Source organism: Camelina sativa, chromosome 8 (genome assembly GCF_000633955.1).
Source record: "Camelina sativa cultivar DH55 chromosome 8, Cs, whole genome shotgun sequence".
Classification (NCBI taxonomy): Eukaryota; Viridiplantae; Streptophyta; class Magnoliopsida; order Brassicales; family Brassicaceae; genus Camelina; species Camelina sativa.
This window is the reverse complement of record NC_025692.1, coordinates 3594947-3613265: the sequence shown is the minus strand read 5'-3', so window position 1 is coordinate 3613265 and position 18319 is coordinate 3594947. Positions and strand designations below refer to the sequence as shown.

At 38.8% G+C, this 18319-nt stretch overlaps 6 protein-coding genes across 13 annotated transcripts in view; 3 read left to right on the top strand and 3 right to left on the bottom strand.

Annotated features, from left to right (window-relative positions):
• On the bottom strand, positions 8–2038 carry LOC104709176 (pentatricopeptide repeat-containing protein At5g16860-like; the record flags this gene model as incomplete). Its single annotated transcript, XM_010425830.1, has 1 exon — positions 8–2038. A coding segment is annotated over exon 1 (2031 nt), but the record flags the coding sequence as incomplete, so codon positions are not given.
• LOC104705979 (telomerase reverse transcriptase-like) lies at positions 2333–7769 on the top strand. Of its 2 annotated transcripts, XM_010422089.2 has the most exons (12): positions 2333–2769; positions 2883–2957; positions 3044–3109; positions 3195–3306; positions 3431–3783; positions 4052–4124; positions 4244–4376; positions 4646–4784; positions 5010–6065; positions 6407–6955; positions 7063–7334; positions 7430–7769. In XM_010422089.2, the coding sequence occupies exons 1-12, from the start codon at positions 2470–2472 to the stop codon at positions 7701–7703; spliced, it is 3402 nt and encodes a 1133-aa protein (XP_010420391.1). In that variant the 5' UTR covers positions 2333–2469; the 3' UTR covers positions 7704–7769. The 2 variants fall into 2 exon arrangements, with proteins under 2 accessions (XP_010420391.1, XP_010420389.1); XM_010422087.2 differs by lacking the exon at positions 7430–7769 and having other exon boundaries at positions 6407–6939; positions 7100–7263.
• On the bottom strand, positions 7815–10200 carry LOC104705980 (binding partner of ACD11 1). Of its 4 annotated transcripts, none has more exons than XM_019228297.1 (5): positions 10042–10200; positions 9129–9232; positions 8913–8982; positions 8574–8648; positions 7815–8493 (listed from the first exon to the last, which is right to left on the bottom strand). In XM_019228297.1, exons 1-5 carry the CDS (start codon positions 10045–10047, stop codon positions 7966–7968), a joined length of 783 nt encoding a protein of 260 aa, XP_019083842.1. In that variant the 5' UTR covers positions 10048–10200; the 3' UTR covers positions 7815–7965. The 4 variants fall into 4 exon arrangements, with proteins under 4 accessions (XP_019083842.1, XP_019083843.1, XP_010420392.1 ...); XM_019228298.1 differs by having other exon boundaries at positions 8589–8648; XM_010422090.2 differs by having other exon boundaries at positions 8913–8979.
• Positions 10682–12914, top strand: LOC104705977 (syntaxin-21). The gene is made up of 7 exons (XM_010422083.1): positions 10682–11015; positions 11233–11326; positions 11573–11709; positions 11820–11894; positions 12176–12333; positions 12425–12525; positions 12623–12914. The coding sequence occupies exons 1-7, from the start codon at positions 10798–10800 to the stop codon at positions 12686–12688; spliced, it is 849 nt and encodes a 282-aa protein (XP_010420385.1). The 5' UTR covers positions 10682–10797; the 3' UTR covers positions 12689–12914.
• LOC104705978 (heat stress transcription factor A-1b-like) lies at positions 12973–15610 on the bottom strand. 2 transcript variants are annotated; one of them, XM_010422085.1, is made up of 4 exons: positions 15177–15269; positions 14726–14845; positions 13314–14509; positions 12973–13218 (listed from the first exon to the last, which is right to left on the bottom strand). In XM_010422085.1, exons 2-3 carry the CDS (start codon positions 14735–14737, stop codon positions 13316–13318), a joined length of 1206 nt encoding a protein of 401 aa, XP_010420387.1. In that variant the 5' UTR covers positions 14738–14845; positions 15177–15269; the 3' UTR covers positions 12973–13218; positions 13314–13315. The 2 variants fall into 2 exon arrangements, with proteins under 2 accessions (XP_010420387.1, XP_010420386.1); XM_010422084.1 differs by lacking the exon at positions 14726–14845 and having other exon boundaries at positions 15177–15610.
• LOC104705975 overlaps positions 15867–18319 on the top strand; it is a 3125-nt gene continuing 672 nt past the window's right edge. Inside the window, exons 1-10 of one of the 3 annotated variants that reach the window (XM_019228296.1) lie at positions 15867–16184; positions 16348–16452; positions 16543–16600; positions 16768–16848; positions 17007–17072; positions 17197–17435; positions 17559–17630; positions 17767–17907; positions 17994–18075; positions 18238–18284. In XM_019228296.1, coding sequence (XP_019083841.1) covers positions 15964–16184; positions 16348–16452; positions 16543–16600; positions 16768–16848; positions 17007–17072; positions 17197–17435; positions 17559–17630; positions 17767–17907; positions 17994–18075; positions 18238–18284 — 1112 coding nt within the window. In that variant the 5' untranslated portion in view covers positions 15867–15963. The remainder of the gene's footprint in view (positions 16185–16347; positions 16453–16542; positions 16601–16767; positions 16849–17006; positions 17073–17196; positions 17436–17558; positions 17631–17766; positions 17908–17993; positions 18076–18237; positions 18285–18319) is intronic. The other 2 variants (XM_010422081.1, XM_010422082.2) reach the window with 2 other exon arrangements.

Below are 18319 nucleotides of genomic sequence, written 5' to 3'. Positions count from 1 at the left end.
TATTAGATGCTAGTTCTGTTATTTTTTTAGCGGCGTACTCCCCGAGTTCAACTTTTCCGTGGATTCTACAGCAACTGAGCAAAGCAACCCATACCACAGGAGGAGGCTCCATTGGCATTTCTTCAATAAGGCGTAACGCTGCATCCAAACGGCCAACACGACCTAACAAGTCAACCAAACATGCATAATGCTCCGGGCCAGGACTAACCCCAAAATCAGTTTTCATTCTATTGAAATACTCCATGCCCTGATCTACCATTCCTGAATGACTGCAAGCATACAGTACAACAAGTAATGTAACTTCATCAAGCTTAAATCCTATTCTCCTCATCTCATCAAAGATTCCAAGAGCTTCTTTTCCATAGCCATGCATACCGTAACCAGTCATTAGAGATGTCCAACTTACTTCATTTCTCTCCATCATGTTATCAAATACAAGCCGGGCATCACCGATATCTCCACATTTTGCATACATGTCTATTAGGCAGTTTGATACGAACAACGGTACTGCATTCTGCTGGTTTCGCAATGCATAAGCATGAATTTGCTTGCCAACTCTTAATGCCGCCAAACTAGCACATGCCACAAGGGCACATGATATGGTAAAAGCATTTGGTCTTGTTCGGTAATCTTGCCCGAACATCTCAGAAAAAAGGTTGAGAGCTTGATTTGCATCCCCATGTTGGGAGTAACCACCGATCATTACAGTCCAAGTTACAACATCCCTATCCTTGGCGGTAAGTGAATCAAACATTGCACGCGCAACATCAACCTTTTTGCACTTAGCGTACATGTCAATCAGTTGATTAACGACCATATTATCATCACCATGACCATTTCTACGCAAGTCTATAGGATACTTGATGGCATAACAATGAATCTCCTTACCATGCATCAATGCTCCAACAGAAGCACAACCTGAAAGAACTGAAATAAGTGTGACTTCATTTGGTTTTATCCCGGAAGACAACATCTGCCTACACACACCCAAAGCTTCATATCCAAGGCCCCGCTGAGCATACCCTGAAATAGCAGCACTCCAAGTAACAACATCCATATTTATATTTTCTTCCTGCATCTTCTCAAATAACCTAACAGCATCATCAAATCTTCCAATCTGTGAATACCCAGCAACCATGGCATTCCAGGACACTACATCCTTGAATGACATGTTCGAAAACACCGTGTTTGCCTCATCCATCATCCCACACTTTGCATACATATCCACCAGGCAATTTCCTACAAACATATTCTGTATTATCTCACTTGTGATCGCAAAACCGTGCAATTGCTTCCCTAGTGAACGAGCTCCAAGGGAAGCACAAGGAGGAAGAACATTCACAATGGTGATATCATCAGGTATGAATCCGAACTCATTGGTCATCTTGCTAAACAATTCAAGCGCCATCTTAGGTTGGCCTAACTTCGCATAACTTTCTATTATAGAGTTCCACGATACAACATCCCAAACAGGCATTTCGTCGAACACCTTCCGTGCATCACTCAATGAACCACAACGAGAATACATAGCCACAAGCGCGTTCCCCACAAAGACATTGCACATAAAACCAGTCACCTGAGAAAGCCCGTGAGCAGAGACTCCACAGCGAACGGAGTTGATCTCTCCGCAAGCCTTGAAGACGAAAGGGAATGTGTAATTATCCGGCGTCCATGACAGAGAATGCATAAGACGGAATAAAGAGATACATTCACCGACGCGGCCATTCTCGCCGTGGAAGCGAATGAGAGAATTCCAATGGTAGACACCTGAATCGGAAGGAGGGAAGCGACGGAGTAGTGATACAGCAGAAGATGAGCAACCGAGGGAGATGTAGGTGGAGATGAGGTGGGAAGTGATATTCAAAGTTAGGATTCTCAAGGAGATGAGTTTCTGATGAATGAGCTTGACTTGGGAAACGGTCTTGCATTTGTGAATAAACGGCGGTGTTATCTCCGGCGGCGATGTGGAGAAGAGAGAGACTTTAATGTACTGGTGGGATTTCGCGGCGGCGTTGGGGATGGGAAGGCGGCGGATCATACTAGAGTTACTAGAGTGGCGGGTGATTTTTGCGTTTTAAAACTAAAATAAATTAATTCGGTTCGGTTCGACTGTAAGTTTAAATTTTCGGTTTAGTCCGGTTTTGGAGTAGAGACTCGAAGAAAGTAATGAGAACCGGATGTGAGAAAAGAAGAAAGTTATAGACCGATTGAATTTAAAGTCAATATCGGTTTGGTTTAATTGTCGGTTTACGTAAGCGATCTGCGGTTGCGGTTGAATGGACGCTTTAGCTAGCGTTTGTGGTTCAAATTTGAAAAGTTTCAAAATCTAAAAAGCAGTAAATCGCAGTTTGTAGTTCCGAGAAGGGAGTCACAGTGACCTTTAATCTCCCGCCTCTTTCACACCACCAGACTCCATTATCGAAGCTCGTTCACTCTTCTCTCTCTCTCTATCCTGAGGAGAAAGGTGAAATGCGGCGTAAACCTAGACATCGTGTACCGGAGACTCTATGGAGGTTATTCGGAAAAAGAGCCCGGAATTTGAACGACGCGATAATAGATCTGATTAGTTGCCGGAATAGCCAGCCGGAACAATGCCGATGCCGGGGTCAAGGTTGTCTCGGTTGCAGCAGCGATAAACCGGCGTTTCTGTTGCGTTCCGATGATCCCATCCACTACCGTAAACTTCTTCACCGATGCTTTGTTGTACTTCACGAACAAACCCCTCCGCTTCTGGATTTCTCGCCAACAACTTGGTGGTCACAGAGAGAGGTATGATTCTGCTTCGCACTGTACCACGCATTGCTTTTGAGTTCTTTATTTGATAGATTTCGAACATTGATGGATCTAAATTGTAAACGTATTGCTTCAATTAAGTTTTTCAGATTGTTGAAAGAGTTATTGAAATTAAGCAATCTGGATGTGATTGCCAAAATGTGATATGTGCCAGATATGACAAGGTGAGCTCTTCTACCATTAAGTGTAGCCTTCTTTAGTCACTTGTGATATAACTAATGGTTACTCATCCTGTTCATCTGTTTGACAGTATGATCAGTCGAGCTCTATTTTGGAGTTATTGACAAATTCATCTTGGGAGTTTCTTCTCAACCGGGTTTGTTGTCACACCTTTTTGATGATTTACTTTCAATCTTCAAGTTGTCCGGTTGCTAATATTCAAGTTTCCCTTGGTTTTGTAGGTCGGTCAAAATTTCATGGTTTATCTTCTGCACCAAACATCAATATTCTTACCATTACTAGGAAAAAAACACCAGCAAGTTTCTGGACCTCCTCTATGTGTCAAGCAAAAGGGTAAAGTCTGAGTATTCTCTTTTGGAGTTTCCACTTGTTAGTTCTCTGAATACGTTATGATTTCTCTTTGCAATTTTCTTGGCCATCTATTATCTTGGTAAAGTATGCATTCTACATTGTATAGAGGCATTGTCAGTGGATGAAAACAAAAGAAAGAGAGATGACAACGTTCAGCCTTCAAAGAAAAGGCAGCGAATTTCTTCTGCTGTCAATGATTGTCCTAGGGATGACTCTGCAGCTGTTACGCCCATAGTTAGCGAGGATGTAACTAAACATATGGAGATTAAACCTAGTAAGCGTTCAAGATTGTATCTTAAGCGTAGGCGAAAGCAGAGAAAGGTCCATTTCCAGAAAGTTGACTGTGATGCACCTTGTATAACTTCTTGTACAAATGGTAATGCGTCAACTGGGAATGAAGCTGATAAAAGGAATCTGCAGATGGGTGTAAATGGAAGTCTCACTGATTTTGCAAAGCAGGTAACTTTGGTGAAATGATTTGTGCAGTCAAGTTATAGTTGAAAATTTCACAAGTTTAAGCATAAATTTATTGCTTAAAATTTAGTAAGAGACTAGTATAAATTTCTCTTGATATTCGCCAGCCTTGGAATATTGATGGGGAGGTTATTTTTATTTTTACTTGCTGCATTTTATTATCAGTAGCATCTATATCTTGTTGGTATTAGTAGTTACTAATATTATTCCTGACACTTCATTACCAAAGTTTTACTAATCACTGTTTTTGTAGGCTAAACAAGTTAAAAGAACGAAGCAGTTTGAGTTTGGCAACTCAGAAACGTTTTCAGTTATCCCACCGAAGCGTATCCTTAGTTGTTTGACATGTTCTATGACTTGTAGCAACGTTAGCGTAATGGGAATTTTATGTGTCTCTTCTCCATACAGTTTTTCTGTACTGAGTCTGATTCCTTATGATATACAGACATTTTAAAAACCTTGAGGCCCAACTGCTCTGATTCAAAGTTTCTAATGAACCATATATTTGGTGAAGTAAACGCATGGTCAATGGCACCATCTCATGGCAAAGGCAGTTGTCCCAGTGTATCTATTTGCTTGTAAGTCATGCGCTTATCCCCATAAGTTCTGTAACTTTTCATACCTTATTTTGGTTTAGTTCAACGCAAAAGGATACCAATCTGGGTTCAATTATATTCTTCCAAAATGTTCTGATGTTTCAAGAAAACTATAGTTATTCTGAAACTTGGAGCATGTATCCAGATAATTAAGTAGTCTGAGCTGACTTGAAGAATGACAGAGATGTTTGTTGATTTAACTGATGCAGAGAATAAAATGATATTATGACCCTTTTTCCATTATTCTGCAGATACCATTCATTGCTCAAGTCGCTTAAAAGTCTAATAGGAAAAGCGAAGTCCTCACATTTGAAAGTGTTACTAGATAAACACTGTCCAGTTGTCTTGCTGCAAGATGATGCACTGAAGTCAGCAAATGCGAGTTTACAGGTTGATATTTTTCCTTCAGAGACAGTTTCACATCAAATTTAAGTTTGAATAATGTCTGAGCATTTTTATTTCAGATAAATTATGGTGAAAATCCGAAGATGAACAACAGAAAGAAATTTGAAAGTGAAAATCATTACACTTGCTACTTGCTAGACTTAAATATATAATGCCCAAACCTTCCAACTGATCTTTGGATTAAAAAACCTTACATATTTTCTCTTACAGAGTTCCTGGAGGCAAAATTCTGGTAAGCTGCCTCATGGCTCAAGTTCAGAAAAGGGTCAAACTAATTGTCCAAGTGTCGAAGAAGCGAAACTGTATTGCACGAAAGATCAAGTAGTTTCCTTTATTTGGGCCATATTTAGGTACATTGTTCCAGAATGTTTGCTTGGGACTACTCATCAGATGAGGGTTCTTAGGAGAAATATCGCCTGGTTTGTTTCTAGGCGAAGAAATGAGAAATGCACAGTGAAGCAATTTCTGCATAAAGTGAAATCATCAGATTTCCCGTTCTTCACCAGAAAACAGTTATGCTGTATGGTCAATGGGCATGAACTGCAAGATGAGTCTATCAGAAGTACACAGCAGATGTTGTGCACGAAATGGATTTCTTGGCTTTTCTTAGAGATTGTCAAGAAATTGGTGCTCTTTAACTTCTATGCCACTGAAAGCCAAGGAGGGAGGCTAAATATTTATTATTACCGGAAAAGCAGCTGGGAAAGGTTAATAAGCAAAGAAATTAGCAAAACACTTGATGGATATGTCCACGTGGACAATGCTGAAGCTCAAAGTAGAATGAAAGAAATGGGGTTATCGAAGTTTAGAATTCTACCAAAGGCAAACGGTGCGAGGATGGTGTTAGATTTTAGTTCCTCGTCAAGGTTGCGATCTCTTCGTGATACACATGCTGTGTTGAAGGACATCCAGCTCAAAGAACCAGATGTTCTTGGGTCTTCTGTTTTTGACCATGATGATTTCTACAGAAACCTATGCCCATATCTAATCAGTTTGAGGAGTCAATCAGGAGAACCGTCTCCTTTGTTCTTTGTGGTTGCGGATGTATTCAAAGCATTTGATTCAATCGATCAGGGTAAACTGCTACATGTCATTCAAAGTTTCCTGAAAGATGAATACATCTTAAACAAATGTAGGTTGGTCTGCTGTGGGAAGAGATCCAATTGGGTAAACACTATACTTGTCTCAAGTGATAAAAAAGCTAGCTTTTCAAGATTCACATCAACTATTCCATATAATGCTCTACAAAGTGTTATGGTTGATCAGGTATGTTTTGTTTTCTTAACCTGAAACTCTTTAACCTAAAAGCACATTATGTTCATAGGATGAGAAATATGATCAACTAGAACAAGAGTTCCAGTTCAGGGTATACCATTGTCATTGTGTTGCCTTTTAAATTATTGATTGTATCTGTTTGTGAAACTAAAGTGACATACTCCATTGTGTGGTTTTGCTTGATTAAAGAGGTTAATATGTTCAGGATGGTGAAAACTAAAAACAAATATTGGACTGCTGACAAAACTCTAACCTTTTCATAGAGTTTCTGGCGTCCCTGTTGTTCTTTACTTATTTTCTTAACATTGTTACAATTTGATTCAATTTTGTAGGGGGAAAACCATCAAGTGAGGAAAAAGGATCTCATGATTTGGATAGGAAATATGCTAAAGAACAACATGCTGCAGTTGGATAAAAGCTTCTATGTACGAATTGCTGGAATACCTCAGGGACACAGACTGTCATCCTTGTTATGTTGTTTTTACTACGGGCATCTTGAGAGGACTTTGATCTACCCGTTCCTGGAGGAAGCCTCTAGAGATGCGTCTGCTAAAGAATGCAATAAAGAGAACGAGCTAATCAGTTCCACGAGCTATAAGTTACTGAGATTTATTGATGACTACCTGTTTGTGTCTACCTCAAGAGATCAGGCGACTAACTTCTATCATAGGTTGAAACATGGATTTAAAGATTACAACTGCTTCATGAACGAAAAAAAATTCTGCATAAATTTTGAAGATGGAGAAGAAGAATCTAGGTGGTCTTCTAGTAGGATGTATGTGGATGGTAATGGAAATCCTTTTGCTAGATGGACGGGTTTGCTTATTAATTCCCGCACATTCGAAGTGCAAGTTGATTACACAAGGTCTGCTTCATCTCTTGTCATTTCACTCATAATTATACTTATTTGGCTCTGTTTCCTTAGTCTTCATTGCGTAATGGATTGCCTGTCCAGTCTAATTTTGTCACTCAAATTCATGGAAACAAGTACTTGAGTGGCCATATAAGTTCAACCTTTTCTGTAGCTTGGCAGAACCAACCCGTTGGAAGTCTTCGGAAAAAATTGTGTTACTTCTTGGTTCCCAGATGTCATCCCATTCTTTTTGATTCGAACATCAACTCAGGACAAATTGTCAGGTTAAACATCTATCAGATCTTTTTGTTAGCTGCAATGAAATTTCACTGTTATCTCTACGAGTTGTCCCGGTTTTGGAAGCTTCATCCTCACACTTTGTTCAAATTTATCACAAGTTCCATCAGGTATGGAATAGAAACTTGATTTATTCGACTAATTTGGTTTGATTTTGGTTATGTTAAATAATGTACTATGCTCTTGAAATCCTTCCAACTGATAGGTATATGTTCAGACTCATAAATCGAAGGATGCGCAGATTCAACAGTGGTTCTAGTTTCAGACCAGTTCTCAGATTATACAAAGAAGAAGTGATATGGCTTGGCTTACACGCTTATATTCAAGTTCTGAAGAAGAAAAACTCGCGATATCGTATCCTCTTGATCTATTTAAAATCTGCACTTTCTAAACACAATCTTTCTCAACTTCTTTCCCCGGAATTGGAGTATGCATCAGACCATTCAAACTCTTCTTCACTTTGGAAATTGAGGTACTGATCCTTTATTGTTGAAGCTGATCTCTAAACTCAGATTTTATTTTATTGTACTTTCTTGATCAAATTTTTGAATTTTATGTGACATGTTCAAATTATTTAATAAATATTGAAAAAAAAAACCCAACTATAAGTCTAATAGTATTAAGAGAAAGATCCAGGCATTGCTTTTATGTTACATCCCAAAGATTAAAACCAAATTCCCAGATTTCATATCAAAGAAAGCAACAAGGAAGAAACAAACGAAACAGTTTAACTGGATGATATTAGTTCTTTGAGTAATCAGACGAAATCGGAGAATACCCTTCTGGCAGTTGCTGCTGCGACGGTGATGGTTGTGATGGTTGCTCAGCTTCAACCTTCTCTTTTGTCTTTTGTCCAACCTCTCCAGCTGCTTGAGCCACTCTGTTGAATGCTCCTGCGGCCCAACTCACACCAGTTAACACGTAACGGTTCTTCATCACAGCACTTCCTGCGCTGCTCACAGTCTGTTCCGCAGCTGCATACACAGACTTGGTCCTCTCTGATACCTGAAAGTTTTGGTCCACCGCCTTGATTTTTTCATTCACCAAGCTTGTTCCAGCTGTTAGTTTTTGGCTAAGACCGATTTTTTGGTCTAGTGAAGCAACTCCTGCGGTTGCGGTTGAAGTGAAACCATGTTTCTCATCAAAAGCTTTTGCTTTGCCAACTGCATCTTTCCCAAGAATGAAACCCCTTGCTAACATGCTGCTCACAACATCTTCTGCCTTCTGGACAACAGATTCTGCACCACCTCCACCACTGGCCTGTGTTTCCTGATGAAATTAACAAAAATTAAGACCCCTCAGAGACTGCTGATTAGTTTCTCTATCTTTACTAAGATGGAAGACATTACAGCATGAGGGGCAACCGGTGGAGCGTAATTAGGAGCCATTTCAATGACGACTGATTGATCGGCAATACTCGCTCCCTGAGATAACATCCCTTGTTAGTAAAATGCAAATTACAAATTAAAACTAATAGTACTTCTAATTCTCTAGTCCAGACAGAGAACAGGTCCCATTAGGGCTAAGAAGTGAAAGTAACTCTTGAGTATTTCTTAGGATACTGAACAAAGGGTTAAATGCTGATGGGAAAGGCATGGATTGGTAACAAAATTAACAGTCATATGTAATAGTTGAAAGTTACATTAATATAGAGGAAAAGGGTTTAAACGGGATAAGAGTGACTTAACTGATAAGAGCACAGCTGTCTCTGCTCCTTGAGGATCTTTGAATGTGACATACGCACTATGCTCATTACTGCTGGTTACAAAATGAAAGAAAAGCAAAACAAAAAAAACACAAGGGTGAAGAAGATTAAAAGAACTGTATCAGATCCTTCAACCATTCCAAGAGTGAATTAATTTAAAACAGTTTTTTAAGTTACAATAATGAATCCTATGACTAACCTTTGGATGTCGATGCTTTCAACTTCACCAGAAAAAGAGAAAAACTCTTTTATATCATGCTCTGTAGCTCCTGAAGAGAGATTTCCAACTTTGACTGACCTTATCTGTCATCAAAAGATTATAGTATTATAATAAACACATTAATCTAGGAATCTCATCATACAAAATCAAAGTTGAATAAAAAATGACACATAACTCATGGGTAGAACAAAGAAAAACGATAGTTAGCTTAGCTGCCTCACTCAATATATCTCCAATCTCATCTTTTCACAAATTAGACCAAAAACTTCACAACTAAGCAAGTTCCCACAAAAAAGCAAAGGAATCAAATCATCTAAAAAATAGAATCACTCAAATGAAACATGATCCTGAATGATTTTTTTCTTCTATATTCCACCACACTATTAACACCTTATCACTCAGACGCTTAAGGCTGGACAAATTCACAAGTACTTTACCTAGGCAAGTTTCTCGTTCAAATTGGGGCACAAAAAAAATCGCGATTTACAACAACAAACAAAAACCTAGAAATCACGNAAAAAAAAAAAAAAAAAAAAAAAACCAACCAGAGTTACATATACAGATCACACCGAGACTCAAAAATCAATTCGATTCCAGAAAAAAAAAAAAAAAAATAACGACGAAGATAATCAAACTCGTCCGAAATCAAAATAGCATCGCATCGAAGATATATGTCGGCAAGTGCACAACAAATAATCAAACCACAAATCACCCAAAAACTTCTGAAAGCAGAAATCAAAATCAATAAAACAAATCGTTCCAATCATCAGAAATTAATTTTCACCGAGAATCAAAAATAGATTACAACAAAATCTAGCAGTAGAGGAAAGAGATTACANAGAAAAAAAAAAAAAAAAAAAAAAAAGAAAAAAAAGATCAATGTAGAACATACCGCCATGGATTTGATTGCTCTTGCTTTGCTTTCTAACGCAGATTTAGAGATTGAGGCCTATAAAACCAAAACGCACTTCGAGATCGATGATGCTTATAGAGAGGGAGAGAGATAGAGGGAAGAGTGTATTTAGCTTTATATGACACCGCACACCCAACGTGTGGGATTGCGTTTCGCCTTTAACTATTTTTGCACTATTTTGATAATTGTTCCCAAACAAATTAATGGACTTTTTCTTGTTATGGCCCAACTCTTCTTCTCTTTTCTCCTTTTTGCTAAACCCACAAACCCATTAATTCGGCCCAAAACTATTTGATCAATTCTCAAAAGTCAAAAAGCCAGTAGAAGATTTTCTGATTTGACTCTATATACCTGGTAAAATTAGAAAATCGGTCCGGTTCGAACTAAACCGAGCAAATTTACACGAAAGGAAAGGTCAACTACGACAGCGCAGCGCAGCCGCAGGATCCTTCCCTCGCAATGACGTGGCACCGCCAAAGTAATTTGTTACGTATTAAATTATTTAATTACCTCCATCCACCACCATAATCACGCGGACCACATGAGAGATTAAAATAATTTTATATTTTAATACAAATTATTAAAAAAAAAAAAAAAACAATAAATTTGGGGAAAAAAATAATAAAAACTTGTTCCTACCAAATTCATTTCCATCTTCTTTCCCGTCTCGTCTTTGTTTTGTTTATCCCCTCCCAAAAGAGAGAGAGAGAGATTTTGAGAGATTCGATCGTGAAGATGAGTTTCCAAGATCTCGAAGCTGGTTCTCGATTTCAGACGTCTAATGGTTTTATCGGAGGGAGACAACAACAACAGAGACCTTCGTCTCGTGGTGGGGATCCATCTCGGGAGGTCGCCGCTGGGATTTTTAGGATCAGCACTTCTGTTAGTTCCTTCGCTCGCCTCGTTAATTTCATCGGAACGCCTAAAGATACCCTTGAATTGCGCGACAAGCTGTTAGTACCAATTTGTAAACCCTACTCTTCTCTTTATTTATGATTTTGCTAAATCTGACTCAATTAGGGTTTTGGTTTTTTTTTNTTTTTTTTTTTTTTTTTTTTTTTTTTTTTTTTGCTCTTGAGTTATAAAAAAAATGAATTTTAGGGTTGAGGAAACTGATCCTGCATTATTTTTTCCTAAAGAATTTGAGATTTTTAATCAATGTTTTGGCAGGAAAAAGACAAGGTTACAGATAACAGAATTGGTGAAAAACACTTCATCTAGCCTTAAGGAAGCTAGCGAAGCCGACCATCATGGAGCAGTTAGTGTAAGTAAATGATTACATTTTTTGTTTCCTTCTCCTACGTTAGATGCTATGAATTGTTAGATGTCTATGAGAACATTTTACTATTGACCCTTTTTGTGGTTAGATTTTGTCAGAGTCTTACCATTTCATCTCATTTAGTGGGAGAATTGTGGTTGCCTGATAGATGATTTTGTGTATATAATCTTGTTTATATTAAACTTAATTCGTAATTCTGGTTGTGCTTACGTTCCCTCGCTTTACTTGCAGTCAATTAAGAAGATTGCGGATGCTAAACTGGCAAAAGATTTCCAATCAGTTCTTAAAGAGTTTCAGAAAGCTCAGAGACTTGCAGCTGAAAGAGAAATAACATATGCTCCTGTGGTCACTAAAGAAATACCTACCAGGTAACCACTTTTTGAACGTGTAGAAAACTTTGAACTTATGATTGCTTCTGATAGTTTGTGGAATGTGAGTCTCACTTACACATGCGTCATTGTTATGCCACTTCATGCAGTTATAACGCACAGGAACTCGACACCGAATCTTTAAGGACCTCAGAGCAGCAAACTCTTCTTCAACAATCAAGAAGGTGAGGAGTATGATCTGATTATTCACTTGATCATTTGTTGGCATAAACAGAACCCAAATGTGACTCTCAATTTCCTCTTACACCTGTTTTGAGTATTCAAACCATCAAAGTTGTAGTTTACAATCGTCATTTGCTGTAGCCTGAATTGTTGAGAGATTTGGTCTATAGAAATTAAGAAGTTGGTTATTGCCATGAAACCCATCTTCTCTTTATGGTCATATTACGTGTCTCATATTTTGAAGCGAGGTGATATTTACTAACTTCTGATATTCTCATCCCAGGCAAGAAGTGGTGTTTTTAGATAATGAGATAACATTCAATGAAGCAATTATTGAAGAAAGAGAGCAAGGAATTAGAGAAATTCAAGAACATATTGGTGAAGTGAATGAAATCTTCAAAGATCTAGCTGTTTTAACTCAGCATCAAGGAATTATGATCGGTAAGTAACTCCAACAATCGCAAATTGTAAATCTCACTGTTTCCTTTTTGCCTCTTCAAAATCTCAGAAAACCTATATTGTGTCTTGACAGATGACATCAGCTCTAGCATTGAAAACTCACATGCTGCAACTACACAAGCAACTGTTCAACTTAGAAAAGCAGCTAAAACTCAAAGTTCAAACTCATCTTTGGTACACACTAAGAGGACTCTTCCCAATCTTTCAATTCTGTGATTTTCATGTTCTTTTGCAGCTAAAGCTAAATTTGATATATTTTACACTGTTGCAGACATGCCTACTTATTCTCATTTTTGGGATTGTGCTACTCATTGTCATCATCGTCGTCTTGGTCTAACCATCAACTATCAAACTACAAGCTTCGATCTTCAAGCATCAAGCGAAGACTTATCGATGAAATTATACAAAGACCATAAAAGAGATATATCTATTGTACAGATTCTTTATACTTCCATCATTCCCCATTTAATCGAACTGATCGTTAACTTCTCATCGTGTGAATGTTATGTATTATTAATCCATCGTAAGGATCTTTATGAGCAAAAGATATAAACGTTTATGTTTTTATAAACAGGAAAATACTTTTTCTTGGGCTTGAATTGGTAATCTGTCAGGGATCACAGGATTAAATAGTATCGAGATGATAATTGAACACGATGGACGTTTTCACACAAAAGTAATGTACAATAGAAAACAACATATAAAAGGCGATCACTATTTCAAGTTATTTACAAGCATGGTAGACTTGGTAGCTAATCTTTTGCGTTTCTACCTTTGTTAAAACTTTTGTGTAACATGCAAAAGGGGCACAAACACCCTCTGGTATATCCCTCCCTCCTCCTTTCATATTCCCTTTCACAACCTCACCTGAAAACCAACATCAGTGAGAAACAGATGATAACCCTCAAGACCATTACAACAAAGGCAGAGAAGCAGGTCGTGAACTGAACCGATGTTCTTACCTTCACTTCATCTGTGCCTCTGAGGAAAGAAGTCCCATTTGTTCAGTAAGATAATTCATTTGCTGTTGATTCCGTGACCATTCATTTGTTGTAGGTGGTTCTTGTTCCACTACCATGTCATTATTCTCCACTGATCCTGATAGAATCTCGTCTGTATCTCCAATCGCTTGGCTTTCATCAGAAAAGAACTGTTCCCAGAATGGATCCTGGACTCCGGGGAGCTTAGGGATTCCGTCCAGTAACTCATTCATCTTGCCCTCGCCTTCAGGAGAAATTGCATCGCCTTCTAACGCATCTAAAGCAGCCATTATTGGATCGAAACACGCTCCATTACCTGTCTCACATCCAACTAAATCAGATTCAGAGCTCCAAGAAGCTGCAGGTGCTACTCCTTGAGCCAGACTTGAACCTAAAATTGGCTGAACCAGACCAGGTTGAGGATGATGAGCCAAGTTTACTTCGGGTACTTGATTCGTTGCTGAGGGAGCTGCCATGGGTGAAACCTCGGCCAATGTTACTCCAGAAACTCTATTTGAAGGATTCCCATTGTCTAGAGAGTTAGAACTGGGAACATCACCCAATAGAAAACTGTCAGAATTGTTTGAAACCGATTCATACTGAGGTGAGGAACTCGGATTTAAGAACTGTCGAAGCATATTTTGTGCTGTTTCATTTATCGATGGCTGATATCTAACAATCTGACGGTTACGATCATTAGCCTCATGGGTTCCACAATTCTCCTGTTCATCTCCAGGAAGTCTCCTCTTTTTGTTGCTTCCCGGAATTTGTCTGCTGCCATCATTATTCTGTTGTACTAACTGGTTCAAGAAACCTGGACTCTGAACAGCTTTTGCCAAAAACGACATCATTTGTTGTTGCCTCTGCTCCATCACTTGAACTTTCTGTCCCACATTCTGCAGTTGGTTTTCAGTAGCTTGTTGTTGCTGCCTTAATCTGACGAGTTCTTGCATAAGAACATTTTTATCCCGCTTAAGTCTTTCCACTTCTTCTTCTAGTCCAAACTTCCCCACCTCGACACAAGCACCAACGGATGAGTTCTGAACTTGAGTTTGTTGTTGATTCTGCTGCACATGCGAAGTTTTTCTCCTACTAATACTCTTGAGTAGTTGTTTTTGGCCTCTTAAAAATCCTTCATTTGCAAATTCCCATCGATCTGGATCAACTTTTCTGAAACCCTAGACATAAGAAAACAGAAAGACTATTTGTTATAGAGATCGAAATCCAAATTGTAGACTTCAAACGATGCAAAGTTGCTTGAATTTTGTGGAAGTTGAGTAATGGATGGTACGAAAAGGTATAAACAGGTAGATCAGATTAAACTATGTCCGGCTGCAGCATATTGCTACCATGGTATTAAGGAAAGCAATAGTTCTTAGTTTATCAAAATGTACCTGAACGAACATTATACAAACGAAAGCAAAGCTAATGATTTTTGTGATTTAGAGCTACAAGGCAGAAAGCAATTGAGGAAACCAATCTTCAGATACATGTGAAAGTGAGCCTGCAAAGTTCTGTGGAATCTTTTGGTGAGTACTAAAAAAAGATTGACAAGGTTTCAAAAAGAATCAAGATTCATTTAATAAACCACCATGGTAAGCTAATATAGTTGAATCCAGATAAAACAAAAATGCATACTTCTACTGGCTTAAGGCAACAACTAAAACGCCAACTGAATAGTAGAAAACATCTATTATGTAAGTTGCTATCTAGATTTAACACTTATTAGAAGAGACTGAACTAAGACTGATCACCTTAACATTTCAAGACTTCCTCCAAATTGTACCAGAATTTGAAAAAAAAAAAAAAATCAGTGTAGCAAGAGAAACAGTGAAGCTTGCTTACATAAGTATTTAACTGCCTGACAAAGCTGGAGAAATTGTTGTGCTTGAAATACTTGGGTAAGAGCACCTTGGAGAACTCAGGCACGTTCCAGACGACGAAGCTGTTGTTCCCGCTGCTCCAAGACACGACCTCATTTGTCAATGGATCATCAACCATGTCGTATGTTTTGCTCAAGAAAGGCGGCACAGAGTTCACCGGCGGCGGTATAGTTACCGCCGGCGTGTTCGAATTCGCCGACGGTGCGGATTCTCGAACCGATTCCATATCTCCGAATGAAAAAAAAAAAAAGCAACAACTACTTACACCTAAATCGAACGATCAATCAATTGCTTTCTTCCCGAGCTCAAACACCTCCTTACAAACACTCTCTCTCTCTCAAGTGCTAAAGACCCCTTCAATCTTGATCTTTTCCATTAAAAAGCCGAAGAAAGGGAGAAGGACTTGTAGAGAAAACAGGTATGGGCCTTTCGGTTCGATTCACTTCCGGTTATGTTACAGCAGATTTTGAAATTTAGTTCGGTTTAAAACGGTTTAAATGTACAGGTAGCATCATCAAAAATTCAAAATCACTTTCTGGGTGAGTTTCGTACGTGGCCTATTATACACCGTCAAAAGTAATATGATTATAATATCATTTAATTATCTGTATAAAAAAGCCACGTAGGACGTAGAGTAAAACTTTTTTTTTCCTGGCTCTTATCTCCCGTACTGGGGGGGGGGGAGACACAGACACACTAGAGTCGCTGAATCATCATCGGAGTTTGAAACTGAAGCGGCGAAAACAAGGATGAATCTGGTCGCTGTTCATCGCGTTTCTTTGGAATGCGTTTCGCGTTTCTCTTTGATCCATCGAGAATCATCAGGCGAAGGATTCTCCGGTCGTCGGATTTCGAATTGGCGCGGAAGGAATCGGCGGTTGCATGTGGTGGCGGCGGGTTTGATCACCAGCGCTGACTCGTTCGAGGTAGGGCGGCTTATCGGAAGCTACGGATTCATGAATGTTACTAGGTACTCTGCTCTCTCACTGGACTTTGTAACTTATAATTATTGCACATTTTGCTTTTTTGCTAGATTCTTCTAAGCTCGTTGCCGTTGGTCTCTTTTTATTGTATATGGCTTCCTGTTCTACTTCGTTTTTTCTAAGCTTTTACCTTTTTCATACCCCTCCTAGTTATTCAGGGTTGCAGTCAGGGGCTGACTTTGAATATACTTCTTCTTCTGATGATATTGGGCGATTAAAATCTCAAGATATTGGTGAAGGCGGCGTTAAGATCAGGTGCAGTTTCGGCGTTATGTATTTTTACACGGGTGATTTATATTTTGGTCAAGTTAAAAAAGTGTATTAGCCCCGGCAGTTTGTCTGCAGACTCTATGAAGGAAGAATATCTCAGGGTCCGTTTAGAGGAACACCTGTTGTCTTTAAGGTGATTCGATTCTCCATAGCAAATACTCTTGTTTCTCCATTTTTATGAATCTGTATACATTATCAGAACAATGTTCTTATAGTATTAGAATTAGGATCAAACTTCATTTCGGATTTTAATTTGTTTTCCCTTTTTCTTTGTTGTCTCATATACTCGTCTTTGGAAAGGTCTATCCAGGGAAGCGCGCTGGTGGAGTTGAGGCTGATATGATGGCAGCAAACGAGCTTAATGCACACTCTTTTCTCCAGGTTAGATAAAGAGAGCCATTCCAAATTTACTAAATGGATTCGTACAATTACATCTCATTTGGCCTTANCAGACACCCCTCTCTCTCAGTACAAGTGTATCATCTCTCCGCTAATTTTGTCGATTTTTTTTTTTCCTGTGNTTCTTCTTATCTATGCAGAGCAAAAGCCTGCCTGCTAATCTGCTTTTACTTGTTGGTGGCTTTGAGACACAATTTGGAGAACAGGTCAGGCTTTCAATCTCTGAGTCGCTTAATAAGTGTAGTTTGTTGAGTCTAAAGTGCACAAAAGTATGTGGATATTTTTGAATACATTATAGAACATAGGTTGAATCATTTTTTATTCATACAGTGGCTGGCATTTCGTGATGGTGGGAAAAATAGTGCAGCTGACTACGCACGAAATGCGAGTGAAAAAACATCCAGAGCTCGCTCCCAAGGAGTATGGAATCCTTATGAAAAAGACCAGATGATGAAACGAAGGAGAATCTTTGTCATTAATATCCTACAGGGTGCAATGAAAGGTCTAGCCTTTATGCATGCTAATGATAGGTTACATCAAAGTCTCGGGCCATCCTCAATTGTTCTCAAGTATGCCCCCCTATGAACGCCTGAAAGTGATTGCACACACACAGACACCCATCTCTCTCAGTACAAGTGTATCATCTCTCCGCTAATTTTGCCGATTTTTTTTCCTGTGAAAATGATCTTTAGTACACCAGCAGAACGAGAAGCTATCTATTTAATACCGCGGCTGCGAGATCTAGCCTTTTCTGTTGACATAAGGTTCCCTCACTCTCTTCCCTCCCTGATTGATTATTTATCCTTAGCAATTGTAGTTTTCTGATATTTCGCCATTTTGGTCTTGCTGTTTATAAGTGGAACTAGAATTGTTAAGATAATGTTGGTTGGGTGTTAACAGACTGAGCATACCTTTCAGGCCTTCATGCTTGGAAGAAGGAGCCACTTCTGGTGCCCTGTCAGAGCAACTTTGGCGAAGGGCAACTGCTTCTGGTGCCTTCACAGTTTTTGAGAAGAGAGCTTTTGGAATTGCAGATGACATGTAATGCTTTTGCTTTCTAATTCTTTCGTGTATTGAGTTGTGAATGTTTTTTTGATAAATTCTTAACACATTCTTGTGGCTTACAGATATGAGGCCGGTCTTCTTTTTGCATACTTAGCCTTTGTTCCATTCTGTGAAGCAGGCGTAATGGATTCTCTTTCTCTTCAGGCAAGATTTGACATATTTTGGATGCAATTAAGTCAAACAGATCTGTTTTATCTCATCTTTACAGAATATCTCCTTATTGATCCCACAAACATATCGGCTCTCATCTTTTGTCTTCTCCAAACAGTTTCTGTTTTAACCGTTATTTAATCTGATGAACTGCAGAGGTTACTAGAAAACACTTTCCGGCTGGATATGGAGGCTGTAAGAGAGTAAGCCTCTTGGTTTATAAAGCTTTTTTTTTAAG